Source organism: Microdochium trichocladiopsis (genome assembly GCF_020744255.1).
Source record: "Microdochium trichocladiopsis strain MPI-CAGE-CH-0230 chromosome Unknown B0I36scaffold_8, whole genome shotgun sequence".
NCBI classification, from domain to species: Eukaryota; Fungi; Ascomycota; class Sordariomycetes; order Xylariales; family Microdochiaceae; genus Microdochium; species Microdochium trichocladiopsis.
The window spans coordinates 2,120,559-2,134,549 of NW_025763551.1; the positions used below are offsets into that span (position 1 = coordinate 2,120,559).

A 13,991-nucleotide genomic window follows, 5' to 3' on the forward strand; every position below is an offset into this window, starting at 1 on the left:
GGCGCGCCCGTGGGGTAAGGGTAGCTGGAGCTCCTGCTCGGTGCGGGGCACTGGTGCTTGCTGACAGCGTAGCGTGCCTTAAGGTACCCAACTTTGCCGTACTTGGTTGTCCTTATAACTGACTAACGCAAGTAATCTCATCTGTTTGCTCCGACTTTCTCTTGTCATTTGACATCGTGGGCAATTCACTTGTTTCCAAGCGACGTCTCCGTTGAACCTCTTCTAGCTGCGACCATCACATTGTTTTCTTGCTGCGTTCTTGCCAGAGTGGTCTTGTCGTGTGACGGCTTCCCCTCACAGGCCTAGGATGCAATGAAACGCAGACGGGTACATAACCCGGCTCGACCCAGCCACTGCATACGACCGCTTATCTAAAGCCCGCAAGATGGCGTTACTGTGGATTACCGTGGGCGCAACTCTTCAGCCCATGTTCAGAGAGAGCCCACACAGGGTCCGCCTCCAAGAGCAAGATTCGCCCGAGTACACCTCGTTCTTATCCCCAGGACGACCAAGATTAACTAAGTGGAGACAACTACAAGGCAAGGACGTATCCTCGCTGAACCATGTCGGCTATACTCGCTCTGCCATGTGCTGTGGGGTTCGCAGTCATCGTCGCTTTCATCTATCGCAGTCTGCGCTTCCTCTCGTTCCACTTGTGGACCTCGAAACGCCCTCTCAAGCAATACCAGGACCCAAGTAAGGAGTCCTCCTGGGCTTTCATTACCGGGTCCTCGGCAGGCATTGGATACGGCTTCGCTCATGCCTTGATCCTTGCCGGCTTCAATGTCATAATCCACTCGCACCGCCTCGATGAACTCCAAAGTGCTGCGGAATCGCTCAAGGCACTACGACCAGGTGCCAAGGTCGAGATCATCCACCTCGATGCCATGGGCTTTGATGCAGAAGAACTGGCCAGATCCATGCAGAGGCCCTCGAAGCTTCCCATCTCGATCCTGGTCAACAACGTCGGCGGGCTGACGCCGCGCTTCCAAGAGATAGCCGCATACACAGCGCACGACATGGACATGATGCTCGATCTCAACGTCCGCTTCACGACACACGTCACCCAGCTGCTGATGCCCGTGCTGCTGAGCCAGCCGCGGGCCGTGGTCATCAACCTCAGCTCTGGCGCTCGGCTGGGCTTGCCACTCCTGCCCTTGTACAGCTCTGCCAAGGCATACGTCGACACGCTCAGCCACTGTATCGACAGAGAGGCGCGCATCATGGGCCACAACATTCGGAGCATCAGTATTGCGCCCGGGGACGTCATCAGCCAGGCCAATCATTTTGGTCCCTTTCCTGCTCTGACCCCGACGGCCCAGGAGTACGCTCGCAACGCTGTTCGGAAGATGGACGCCGCAATATCTCGAGGCATGCTGAGGATGCACCCGGACTGGACCCACGAGCTGCAGGATGGCATCGCGGCGATGCTGCCAGAGTCTCTGCTGACGCGTGCCATGGCAGGCACCGTTCTGTCTAAGCAAGCTCGACACGAGGAATACCTTGCCAAGTCTCGCTAAGGGGTCTGGCCACTGGTTTGAAACTCTGGGCCATCGGCATAGAGTCCGAGTGCTGTGGTTTGCCGGGAAGAAAAGAGGGTGGGATGCGGGTGTTCTGGTGGGCGGGTGGTACTGGCGAAGTGGAGGGCTCGGTGATGCCGTGCAACTTTTGGCCCTGGAGCTGTGCCGCAGGTCATTGCACAAGGGCAGCCTGTCTCTAAGTTCAATTTCACTTTTTGAAAAACGCTGCCATGGTTCACTCCCAATGGTCTGCGCAGTCATGGCCAATTTGCTCAGTCATGTAACATACCGCGGATCCCCCGCATCCGACCTCCGGAACCCCACTCCGGGGTGCCGCCCCGGCCAGGGTGTCGGCTCCATCTTCCCCAGCACCGGTCCCGCCCCCGGACCATACATTGGTCGACGGCCCGTGGCCAAGAACACTTGCTGCCCGCCAAGCTTCACCATCCCCGGGGATCGGAGGCTTTTGCCCACAGCAGCCATGGTTGCGCCACATCCGAGCATGCTTGAGCTGAGCTTGGCAACTAGGGAAATAGTCATGGGAATTACTCACGCTACTGCTTCATCCCGCCGGCGTGAAGATCCTTTCCGATATTAGCTTCTTCCTGTAGGACCAAGCCAATATTGTACCCCTCGCCGAGGGCCCTTTTCAGGAGAGATGACCGAGCCCTGCCTTCCGCTCTGTCCATCATCGTCTTGCTGGTGCTTTTGCCCTCCTTCAAGGTCCGTCTCAAACGTCCACAATATACTTGACGGCGCACGCCCGACAAAGGCCAACCCCGAACAATGACGACCCCTACGTATCGCCTTGAGAATGGCCTCGAGGACACGGCCATCCAAGAAGACCACACTGGTCTCAAAAGTGGCGACTCCGCAGCACGTTTCGAAGAGAACACAACTGCTGAGAAGAAGCTCGTGCGCAAGATCGACTTGTACCTGATGCCCAGCATCTGGTTCCTCTATCTGCTTGCGGTATGTCTCCACCCCCATAGGCTAGACTGTCAGTCTAGCACGGGCAGCTGACTTCGAAATAACAGTACATGGACCGCAGCAACATTGGAAACGCCAGGGTCGCCGGCATGAGCCGCGATCTGGGACTCTCAGACACCGACTACAGCCTGGCCATCAACCTGTTCCAGGTCAGCTACGTCGTCTTTAGCGTGCCGTCCAACATGATTCTCGCGCGCACCAAGGCGAGCTACTACATGAGCGCCATCATGGGTCTCTGGGGCATCGTCGTGGCGGCCATGGCGGCAGCCAGGACCCCTGCGCAGCTCTGGGGCTTGAGGTTTGCCCTGGGCACCCTCGAGGCTGGCTTCAGCCCGGCAGTGTTTTACGTGTACTCGGTGTGGTACCGCCGGCACGAGCAGAGCAGGCGCTTCATGGTGTTTTGGTCTGCGGGCATATTGTCCGGGGCATTTGCCGGCATCCTCGCGGGACTGATCGCTAGTGGGCTTGACGGTGCTCACGGTCTTGCTGGGTGGAGGTGCGTATCTTGCTCTCCATGCTGATGATGATGATTCCATCCGCGCATGTCTCTTTTATTTATATGCGCTCTCAGTATTCCATTTCAGTGTTGCTCATGACCTCGCTACTAACATGAATCATCCCATCCCTCCCCCCACAGGTGGCTTTTCCTCGTCGAGGGTGTCATAACCGTTGGCGTTGCGTTCCTCAGCCCCTTGGTCCTCCTCGACCAGCCCGAGCAGTGCAACAAGTTCACGGCCGAGGAGCGCGCCCTGGCCGTCAGGCGCCTCGACGCGGACGGCTTCGACACGGGCACGAGTCCCGGCCGCGACGAGCCTCGCCGCAAAGTAGTAACCCTGCCCAAAGCCCTGTGGGCGGCGCTCACCACGCCGGCCTTCTGGATCATCTTCATTGCCTTCATGATGGTCGACGGCTCCTTCACCATCGGGTAGTTCTACCCCACGCTCGTCGAAGGGCTCGGCTACGACTCCGTCACGGCCCAGTTCATGACCGCACCCTTGTACGTCGTGGCGGTCCCCTTCGCAGTGGCGCTGAGCTACCTGGCCGACCGGCGCCCGCACTGGCGCGGAGCATACCTCTCCGCGACGCTCCTCGCGGGCGCGCTCCTGAGCGCCGTGGCCGCCGCCGCCGCCGCCGTTGTCGGCTCCCTGGTCGCGCGCTACGTCCTCATGTGCCTGCTCAACTGCGCCATGTACTCGGCCGTCCCGCTCGCGTTGTCCTTTGCGACTACCGAGCTCGGCGCCGTCGAGCCTGCCACCCGCGCCGTCGCGCTCGCCGTCATGTCCGGCCTCGGCAACCTCGCCCAGATCTACAGCAGCTATCTCTGGCCCGCCGCCGACGCGCCGCAGTACGTCAAGGGGTTCGCGACGTACGCGGCCCTGCTCGCGCTCGGGGCGGGTCTGTACGTCCTGGGATGGTGCTTGTTCAGGAAGGCTCCGCTCAAGGCAAGGGTTTGAATTTTCTCGGAGCATCTAGACGGGATGGGGATGGAGAAAAGAGGTTTAATGCCGGTCTTGGCTCGGGTTATGGGATCTAAACATTCTTGCATGGTAGTCAGATTGAGACTTGAAAGGGGCCATTTATCTACGTATACGCTGGCGACCACTACCTCCCTGGAGGGTCGTATGTGGATTCTGGCACCGGCAGCTCGGACAATGGTATTGTTCTTGACTGCGGCTCACGGAAGCGGCGTTGACCACCATCGCCGGCTGGGCCAGCCGTAATATCCTGATCATCATGTCCGTGTCCGTGTCCGTGCTCCTCGCCATCACGACTGGAGCGCTCATGGTTCTTGCGCTCTCGTCGGCGCCGTCGCAGCTCGCGGACTTTGTCCTTGACGGTAATGATGTCCCCCTCGAGCCGGGCCTGCTCCCGGCCTCCACCGAGCTCCTCGAGCGTCTTGGTCTCGAGGTAGCTGTGCCCGTTGCCCGTATCGACCCTGCGCTCAATGTTTGGGAGGTACGCCCACGAGTACAACGCTCCGAGGAGCAGCACGGAACCGAACAGCACAAACACCAACCCTTGCCTGGTGTCGCTCTTGTATCCCGTGTTGATGCCGTACACGACGAGCACGGCAACCAGGCTGCCAATCTTGCCGGCCGCGGCCGAGATGCCGTGGCATGTGCACCGGTAGGCAGTCGGGAAGATCTCGGCCGGGATGATAAAGGTGAGCGTGTTGGCGCCAAAGTTGAAGGCAAAGTGGCAGACGCAGACAAAGACTATGGTCGCCGGCGCGCCGGGCGTGTGCGCCACGCCGTAGTAGACACCACCCGTGATGACGAAGAGGGCGGCCAGGACGAAGAAGGATCCCGTGAGCCATTGCTTGCGGGGGATGCGGTTGGCAAAGAAGACGAAGCAGGCGCTCCCGGCGATCGAGGGGATCGAGACTGTCAGTAAGTACTGCTGTGCCTGCTCGAGCAAGACATCGTAGATGGTCTGGCATGGCTTCGTCGCATCAGTCGCCCATGCAGGCAGGCCGGTCAGAGCCCATCCTGGCACCGTCGAGTTGCCTCCTGGAAGCGATGATTCCCAGCAGGACAAGGCGTCTGTAATTGGAACGGCTTTCGTCGTGGCCCACATATCCGCCAAGGTGCCGCGGTTGTCCAGGGAAAAGCCATAGAAGCCGACATCAAGACTGGGAGAAAAGGGTCAGCGCCAGGAGAGACACGAGTCCCGGGGTCAGGCCTCCTCCACTCACATGAACCACGTCATGCTGGTACCAAGCAGATAAAGCCAATTGCCGTCGCGGATGAGAAAGTTGTACAAATCCTCCCGCGAGAACTGGACAGGCATCGGCATGGGCGATCGCTGCTGATTGGTCCCCGTGGGTGACGAGAGACCGATGGAGTTGCTGGGAAGAGAGCCATACACTCTCTGAGTGTCTCTCAAGGCCCGACTGGGCTTGTTCTTGACCTCGAGACTGTACAGGCCGCAGTCGTAGAGGAAGAAGCGAAAGATGATGGCCAGCAGAGCGGGAATCGCACCAGATCCGATGACGATGCGCCAGATCCCGTCAACGACTTGCCTGCATTCATCCTCGTACAGATCATTGAGACCACATTGCATGTCGTAGATTTTGTGAGTGCTGTTACGCCCCAGGAGAACCCAGAGCCCCACCAGCTGTGCGAGTGCCTGGCCACATGGTTGCATGAGGAAGACGGATGACAGCATCGTCGCCCGTGATTGCGAGCTTGACCATTCGGATGTGATGACTGCCGACAATGGGTATTCTGCTCCGATTCCTGTGCAAGTGAATTCAGGTGTCAGTCAGGAATACTTGACGGCGCAAAGCATCCTGCCGCTGCGTGGATTGGTGGGTCACTACGTACCTATGCCCATAACGAAGCGCCACTGGAGTTCAAGATTATCAGCACATGAGATCCACGCAGTAAGAGCAGACAGCGCGACTAACCCAGATGAAAAGTCCGAGGAACGAGAGGTCGCCAACGCCATGACTGCTGGTGGCTACACCAATGGTGGAGACAATGACAAGGATGAGCTCAATGCCGTACAGTTTGGTGCGGCCGTAGAAATCGGCGAGAAAGCCAAAGAGAAGCTGGCCGACAACAGAGCCGAGAAGGGTGAAGAGGTTGATCAAGAGTCCCGGCCACCTCTGATCCGGAAAGTAGACAAATGTGATGGATGCCAAGATGACATTGGTAGAGAATAGGTTGTACCTGTGGAGTGGGTCAGTCTCGAAGACAAGCGCCGGGCCCAAAGGATGAGCTCGAGAATGTGCACAAGAGCAGCCAGAGGACTTACGAGTCGGTCAGGAACCCCGACGCAGCTACGCCCCAGATGCGAAGGTTCCAGGAGTTCAGATCGAGCTCGTAGCGAAGCTGGCGACGATCCTATGGCGGAGGAGAGGTCCCGTGTCAGCAACTGCAAGGGTCTGCGCTGCGTCCGAATTCGGGAGGGCAACAGAAATCTGGAACGAAGAAGACGCACCTGAGCGTCCCTGGCAGAGAGAGCTGCGCTGTCGAAGCCGAGAAAGCCACGGTTGCGACGTTTCTCTGCCTCGAAGACGCCATCATCCATGACGGCCGCAGTGCTCACGGGGCATGCGGCAGCGCACGCGAGTGGCGAGAGGGGGACGGGCGTTGCTCGAGGAGGCGTGCTCTGTGCAGTGTGCTCTGTGCAGTGTTGTGCAGCGGAGAGGCTGACCAAAGACGGCTTTCGAGGCTACGCTGTCAGCGCTGTAAGTGGTGGAGCAGGGAATGCGACGCTGGGAAATGGAGACCAGGTCCCTGTCGAACATGCACCCGGCCGAGAGGTTCACCTTGCACAGAACGTGCGTGAGTTCTGCGAGAGCAGATGACGACCCGATGGATGGTTGATTGCAGCCGCGTTGGGAAGTTTCTACAAAACAAGCAAAGGGATTGATTATGCTGCTTCGGGCTCGGTCACCCGCTGTTCTCGCAGTCTTCAAGGTCAGGTGGAGCGCAACAGAGCGTCACTTTCTTTGCTGCTGCTGTGCTGGTGGTCCCCGCTTGGCCGTGCTGTCTGTCTGGGGCATTGGATCTGCAAGACGAGAACCTTGGGGCCGTTGACGTTGAGCCGGCGTGGCTTTGGATGCTGTCCGTTTTCAAGACCGCCCTTTCTAGGAGTGCGTCTCTTGCGAATAGTCGGGAGTTGTGAGGAGGGCGAGAATTGTTGCTTGGAAATAGCAGACCACGGGGACAATCTGGTCGGGGCAGGCGCGGACGGGCACGTCCGCCAACTAATACCTGAGCAGCGGCCAAAGTGGGTTTGTCTGGGCAGGCACACTTGCGCCACTGTGCAAGGGCTTGGCCACCGTCCAGACTTGTTCAGCTCGGTCACGGCAGGCAGAGAGATCGCTTTCGGGTGCTGTAATGAATCAGGCCGGTGGGATGGGCTCCAAACCTGCAATATTGAGGCCAAGGTGCCAGGGAGGGTTGGCAGCTGGGTCCCCCGGCGCCGACACACGTCTCAAGGTGGATAGGCGCGTCCCATGGCAAAAGATCACCAGCTGTGCTCGAGTTACGTAGACCAGTGAGCTGTCGCGGCAAAGATACGACGAGCATGAGCTCTTGCAAGCCCGGCAGATCAAGGGAATACTTTGGCCAGGCAGGACGCGGGCGCCACGGCTTATCGTCATCCAGACCCATTGCGGAACAGAAACCACAGGCATCAACGCGATGAGCCACAGGTGAGCTCCGGGCGACCTGCCGCATAGGCGAATGGCAACTGCTCGCCATCGACAACTCTCGCCTCACCCATCCAGCTGGGACGAGCATCCACTCAGATATGATGTGGGGGTGGGGGCACTGTCAGGATCTCGCCAGTTACAAGTCGTTCGAGTGTGACAATGTTGCACGCAGCAGGCAGGCAGGCGGGATCGCACTGGTCCCCATGTGCACCGCGCAGGCGACATCGCGGCCTCAGAACGCCGAGTGAGTATCGCAAGAACAAAGTATGCAGAGCACGAGGCCATCGTGGTGCCAGTGTTGGTTGGCAGGGTTCCAGACGATAAAAAGGCGGGACCCCATGTGTTAATTCTCGAGGACCCCAGCAGGCCGGGAGCGATCCGCAGCAAAGGGCCCGACAACGTGGGCAGATGCAGGGCCCTGATTGGGCACTGGTCCCTGAAACCACAGCTGTCGAAGCCTAGCTTTGAGCAGGGCTTGCCCGTACAGTATGCGCCGCACTGTCCCTCCGCGGCCTACGACCAAGCGCCAATCCATCGGCTCAACCTTGGAAGGGCTGACGGCGCCACCGCAGCTTGGCCTCGTCCTCAACGGCCCTGTGACAGTCCGCCGTTGACTCCATGTGCCCTCCGTGCTGGCTCCTGCTGCCCTACGGTCTGCGGACTCCAACCGGCCAGCCTGGGCACTCCTGCATGCCCGTCATCTCCAGCACGCCTCGTCGACGGGGCACGTTCTCTGGAGCCGCCACCTCCGGCTGGTGTTATTTGTCCTGATTGCCGCAGTGTCGGATGAAAAGAGAGTATATCTTCTGTGGAGGCTGTGAAGCCAGGCGTGGTGAAGTCGTGCGAGCTCGCGCAAGTGACAATGACATACTTACTGTGTGGACTATGATAAGCGGCAGACTGTGTAGAGGGGTCGGGTCTAGGTAATCAAACCGCCAACAATAGCGTGCATTTGGACAGGTGCATCGAATTGTCGCCGTTCCGGGGACGACGACCCCCGACCGGGCTGAACGGAGCCCTGAAAGCGCAGCGCAGCCATCCGGTCCGTTCCTTCACACAGGACAGCCAGCCAGGCTTGTTGTGTTGGTGATTTGGGACCCGGTCTGGCCTGCATGCATCCCAGGTTCCCCGCCATACGTCTCGCTTCACTGTGCGGTATTGCGGGCTGGCATTCTCGTCGCCAACGGGGGCCGGGCCGTCCATTGACCACCCCCCACGCCTTTCCGATTTCCTCTTCGTGGTAACTGACATCAGAGCTGCCTCGTCCTTCTCCCGAGGCACACTTCATGGGCTCATAACCCTCTTCGCAAGGCTCACCCAAGATCTAGACCACACGGCTCCCCCATCACCTTTCTGCAGGACCACGGGCGAACCCGCCGTGGTTACCAAACCACCATCGCCTTTCACCAGCTTCGACGACAAGTTCCCGAGAGTTTGTGCCCTCGCGTCGGCCATGCCAGACCTCGCCACAGCACTGAGAGTCTGCATCGCGACACGTCATCCACAACTGCTGCTGATTTCGTGCTAGTGCAGCCAGTCAAGGCCCGTCTGGCCTTCCGAGTTGACGCGGGGACTACCTAGCAGCTGCTCCTCTGTGAGCCCCGCGGCCATGGCCGCATCCTCGTCCTCGGCATCGTCGTATGCTTCTACCTCAATCACGCGCCCGCCCTCGTACGGGACATATCCTCCCACGTTCTCCTCGCACGAATCCCAATACACCACCCCGGACTCCGTTTCGGCACTCTCCAGCGACTATGATCAGCTCGTCGAGGCGTTGCGGCCCCTTGATCTGGGACCACCAGGCTACCAAGCAACAATGTAAGCCGCACCCTGTGGTTCTTAGGTTCACCTTGTACCGTTACGGGATGGTCCGCTCACACGATGATCACCACAGAGTCTTGTTCGAGGGCACGGCCGAGGAGAAGACCATCTATCTCGGCCCGTGGGAAGTGGTGGGCAACGAGGAGCGTCGCGTCTTATGGCAGTGCAGTTACCAGATGGAACGGCTCGAGCACTTTCGTGAGTACACGACCCTGTTCGGAAGGAAGCCGCAAGCGACTTGGCTCAGGACGATTTCTCTCTAACGCGCACACAAAAACGAAAAGTACCTCCATTGCCGGCCGACACCATACCCCACACTCTTCATGCCAGGCACCGGCAATTTGCCAATCCCTTCGAGCTGGAACAGTTTGTCACCTTCCGCACCAGGCAGCGTGTTCGATATACCAACGAGGACGGCGAGGTGTTACTCGACCAGCCGATCGAAGTCAAGTACGAGTTTACCTCGGTCGAGGCATCTTTTCAGTTCCAGGGAGATCTGAGGAGGAAGGACTTGGTCGACTGCTTCGACGTTGATGTTGTCTGGACAGACACCCACGGCCGGACAGATTCTTTTGGTAGCGTCAAGGGAATTGGAACAGTGCAACGCCTCAAGCTCTGGGCCGACCAGTACAGCTCGGCCCACTCGCTCACCGTATTCGCGAACCGCGTAGACAGGGACCGGCGCTACAAGGAATATTTTGTCGAGCACTTCGAGGGCGAAGTCAAGTCCCGCGATGACCGACGCCGGTCGCTGCGTCTGGCTGTGCGTGGGCGGCGCGGGAGTGCTCCAGAAGGCTCGAGTCGATCCCTAGGCGGCCTGATCAGGGCTCGGCAACGGTCTGTAGGATCAGTGACATCGCCCACGAGCGGCGGGCCCGACATCCGGTATCTGGGGATACAGTTCAGCCGGTCGGAAGGTGCGGGCGGGATCGCCTCCTCTTGTCCTCTCTCTCAAGTTATGAAAGCACTGACGGATAATTGCCCGTTTAGATTATCGAAGATTTATCGAGGCTTGGATCATAGCCCACAGCACGGACAGCGAGTTTCGAGGCGTCGCGTATCCCCAGAACCGCTTCGAGCTGCCGTCGCCCGAGATGCCCTCCAACATACCGTACGATCTGGGCAGCAGCGAGCTGTACTATTCGCAAATGCTCCCGGTGCCAGAGGTCGACGACGATCAGATCCCACCTTGACGGCGCTGCACGAGCAATATCAACCAAATCCAACCAGAGACAGCCATCGGTGGCAGAATCACTGTGGTCAAAAGTACAGCCTTCGTACAGCACACATGACTGCTACCATGAAAAGGGCGGAATTGCTGGTAATCGGCCCGACCAGATCAGAGCGCTCTCTTCAAACGATTGGCTGCGGTTCTATATCATGGCAGTGATTAGCTGAAGTAAGCCCTCGCTATATCGAGTATCCGAGCTTGTGTACCGTCTCAACACCCGCGTATCAGGTTCATCTTTCGCTGTTGCTCAATCGCAGGCTGACCCTGGTGCTTGTCTCCGGGCCGATCAATACTGCCTTCAGTAATGAAGTGAGTTTACGGGCTTGACTTACAGTGGGTAATTTGAGCGACACTCACTAAGAATACCGCGGAGAAGGACCAAACAAGGGAACACACCGAGAGGAATCGTTCAGCATAGTGAGACAAAGAAGAACCCTGGGCATTACGACCAAAGTCGTCTCCGCGGTACGAGGCCGGATCTCGTGCTCAGCCAAGGGTGACGCACTCCATGGTACTGAGAGCAGGTCATTTGGGATAGCTTCTGCGTTTACACGCACACGATGCCATTGTAGAAAGCAGGCAGCAGATGGTAGCAGAGACCGGGCTCAAATGGGTCGATTTTGGACCGGCCGGGAAGCTCTAATGTGGGGCCGCTCGGCGCTTTCCGATCGGCCCACTTGCCGCAAGGCTTAGCGAGCTCGGCGAGCTCCTCCAAGTTACTTGACGCAGCTCTTGCATCAACGTCATTGTCGGCCGATGAGCCAAACATGCTCGGGTGGGGTCACCCAGACCACCGGGTGATCCGATTATAATCAATGACCGAACTAAAAGTTTGTTTGCTGCACTGCACACCCCGTACTGAGCATTGGAGTCCAAGGTGCACTTTTTCCTTACACTTGGCAGAGAAATCGGCTGTCAGTCCTGGGCCCGTCATACTCAGCCTGGGGCATTGAAGAATCTCCAGTCCCATATTCCACCTTTTCGACTCCTAGCCATGGCCAAAAAGGTCATTCTCTCCATCAATGCGGGCTCGAGCTCCGTCAAGGTCTCCGTGTTTTCGGCAGCACAAGGCACGACCAGCGTCCCAACACAACTAGCCGAGATCCAGCTCAGCGGGCTCACCTCGCCGCCATGCGCCGTCAAGTATACACGGGGCGCCACAAACGTCTTCAAGGATAAAGAAGTGAGCAATGGTGGCAACAGCAAGGACAGTACCGGCAAGGGCATCCAGAACCAGCAAGATGCCTTCAGGTACCTGCTGGACACGCTGGTGCAGGACGAGCAGCTCGCCGAGATTGGCTCGGCCGCGGACATTGACATTGCCTGCCACCGAGTGGTGCACGGCGGCGACTACACGGCCCCGCAGACCATCACGGCCGACACGTACCACCACCTCGAGGAGCTCACGGACCTGGCGCCCCTGCACAACAGCAGCGCCCTGGCCATTGTCAAGCTGTGCATGAGCGGGACGGGCGACCAGGGGAGCAAGGTTGGGAATAGCGATGAGAAGGATGAGGAGGGGAAGAGCCAGCAACGGCTGCTGCTCCCGCGTGCGACCAACGTTGCGTGCTTTGACTCGCAGTTCCACGCGACCATCCCCACGCACATCAGCACCTACCCGATTAAGCCGGAGATTGCGAAGAACAACGGGCTTCGGAAGTACGGGTTCCACGGGATCAGCTACCAGTTCATCACCGAGTCCGTGGCCGAGTTTCTTGGCAAGCCGGTGGGCGAGACGAGCATCATTGCGCTGCACCTGGGCAGTGGCGCGAGCGCGTGTGCGGTACGCAAGGGCAAGAGCCTTGACACCTCGATGGGGTTGACGCCGCTGGCGGGACTGCCGGGCGCTACGAGGAGTGGGAGTGTTGATCCTAGGTATGTTCTGCCGTGGTACCTTGCGCATTTACTCATTTTTGGCCTTGTTCATGTGGTCAACAACAATTAACATGCACTGAGCGCTGTTCAACGCTGACTGGGGAAATCTGCACAGCCTCGTCTTCCACTATGCCAGTGACGTTGGCAAGATGTCGCCTTCGTCGACCGGGGAACTGCACATCTCGCGGGCCGAGGAGATCCTGAACAAGGAGAGCGGGTGGAAGGCCCTGACGGGGACGACCAACTTTGGGGAGATTGCGTCGAGCGAGGACCCGCGGCACCGGCTCGCGTTTGACCTGTTTGTGGACCGGGTCTGTGGGTTCGTGGGCTCGTACTATGTGGCGCTGCGCGGCGAGGTGGACGCGCTGGTGTTTGCGGGAGGGATTGGGGAGAAGAGCGCGAGGCTGAGGAGGGAAGTCGTGGAGAGGGCGGCGTGCCTGGGATTCAGGATCGACGGCAAGAGGAACGAGGCCGAGGTGGACGGCAAGGACGTGGTTGTGGAGATTGGGCGTGGTGAGGGGAGGACGCACAGGACGCTGATTTGCATGACGGACGAGCAGCTGCAGATGGCCAAGCAGTGTGCTGCAATGGAGGAGCTTTGGCGGTGACCTCTCAGCAGCAGCGACGTGTCTGGGGAAACGAGGCTTGCTCAGAGGAGGCGAGGTGTTCTTGGTGTTCGTCAGCGTATGCCATGTCGACCAGAGCGTTTGTCTGTCACGATACTACACATCTCCCCTCGCCCCATGCTTGCCCGCAATAAAAACAAGAGTGGCCATGTCCCCGGCAACAATGGTCCGGACCTTTGAGTGTCCACGACATGGATGCGTGCCAAGGTGGTAATTAGTGGTGGTGATGCAGGTTTTGTGCAGGAAGCCACGCGTTCTCCAGCGCCGCCCCTCCCCGCTAGCGGGCCAAACAAGCTTTCCACTTCGACCCGGCCAACGTCGCTCCTCCCATGACTGGCTGTCCTGCCTGACGTCAAAGGCACGGCCAAGCTTTCTGGCTCTGGTCCCTGTCCCGGCTAGCCACAGGCATACCTAAGGTAGGCATAGGCTGCCTCTTTCGTCCAGCAGACACCAGGGGCCTCGCCGTGTGCCTGGGTTCGGCTACACGGCACCATCCCCTACTTGACGCTCCAAAAGGCAGAGCCAAGTCGTGATTACTACTGGGATGCCGTTGTGCGAGGACCTCGCCGGCCTTCCAGACCTCACACCTTGAGAGCCATGCATACGCCACAAGGCGGGCCCAAGCGGCTGTCACGGAACCGCCAGGAATGCCCAGCAGCCGGCTGGGCACAGACATAGACCTCGGCCATGACGGCGGTGCTGGCGCGGCCTCCTGCTCGCGCCCTTCTGGCTCTTCTTGCTCCTGCTTCTGGTCGTGCCGT

The 13,991-nt window shown here is 59.1% G+C and overlaps 5 protein-coding genes across 5 annotated transcripts; 4 read left to right on the plus strand and 1 right to left on the minus strand.

Moving 5' to 3' along the window:
• Positions 1–183: 183 nt before the first annotated feature.
• Positions 184–1,725, plus strand: B0I36DRAFT_330404 (uncharacterized protein). Its single transcript, XM_046154839.1, has one exon. The coding sequence runs from the start codon at positions 564–566 to the stop codon at positions 1,518–1,520; it is 957 nt and encodes a 318-aa protein (XP_046009549.1). The 5' UTR covers positions 184–563; the 3' UTR covers positions 1,521–1,725.
• Positions 1,726–2,306: 581 nt separating this feature from the next.
• On the plus strand, positions 2,307–3,964 carry B0I36DRAFT_365912 (major facilitator superfamily domain-containing protein; the record flags this gene model as incomplete). The annotated part of the gene is made up of 4 exons (XM_046159214.1): positions 2,307–2,492; positions 2,558–3,006; positions 3,148–3,412; positions 3,440–3,964. 4 exons carry the CDS (start codon positions 2,307–2,309, stop codon positions 3,962–3,964), a joined length of 1,425 nt encoding a protein of 474 aa, XP_046009550.1.
• Positions 3,965–4,112: 148 nt separating this feature from the next.
• On the minus strand, positions 4,113–6,545 carry B0I36DRAFT_376128 (inorganic phosphate transporter; the record flags this gene model as incomplete). The annotated part of the gene is made up of 6 exons (XM_046160425.1): positions 4,113–5,142; positions 5,206–5,749; positions 5,837–5,858; positions 5,920–6,184; positions 6,270–6,358; positions 6,456–6,545. 6 exons carry the CDS (start codon positions 6,543–6,545, stop codon positions 4,113–4,115), a joined length of 2,040 nt encoding a protein of 679 aa, XP_046009551.1.
• A 2,741-nt stretch (positions 6,546–9,286) lies between these two features.
• B0I36DRAFT_248549 (uncharacterized protein) lies at positions 9,287–10,691 on the plus strand (the record flags this gene model as incomplete). The annotated part of the gene is made up of 4 exons (XM_046150396.1): positions 9,287–9,495; positions 9,572–9,696; positions 9,783–10,415; positions 10,489–10,691. The coding sequence occupies 4 exons, from the start codon at positions 9,287–9,289 to the stop codon at positions 10,689–10,691; spliced, it is 1,170 nt and encodes a 389-aa protein (XP_046009552.1).
• Positions 10,692–11,574: 883 nt separating this feature from the next.
• B0I36DRAFT_330423 (Acetokinase family-domain-containing protein) lies at positions 11,575–13,432 on the plus strand. Its single transcript, XM_046154840.1, has 2 exons — positions 11,575–12,604; positions 12,720–13,432. The coding sequence occupies exons 1-2, from the start codon at positions 11,724–11,726 to the stop codon at positions 13,210–13,212; spliced, it is 1,374 nt and encodes a 457-aa protein (XP_046009553.1). The 5' UTR covers positions 11,575–11,723; the 3' UTR covers positions 13,213–13,432.
• Positions 13,433–13,991: the final 559 nt, after the last annotated feature.

Excerpts from the sequence above, each read along its gene's own strand:
- B0I36DRAFT_330404 (XM_046154839.1), top strand. The coding sequence starts at position 564 with ATGTCGGCTATACTCGCTCTGCCATGTGCTGTGGGGTTCGCAGTCATC.
- B0I36DRAFT_330423 (XM_046154840.1), top strand. The coding sequence starts at position 11,724 with ATGGCCAAAAAGGTCATTCTCTCCATCAATGCGGGCTCGAGCTCCGTC. Across the intron at positions 12,605-12,719 it reads AGTGGGAGTGTTGATCCTAG|CCTCGTCTTCCACTATGCCA; the intron begins GTATGTTCTGCC and ends AAATCTGCACAG.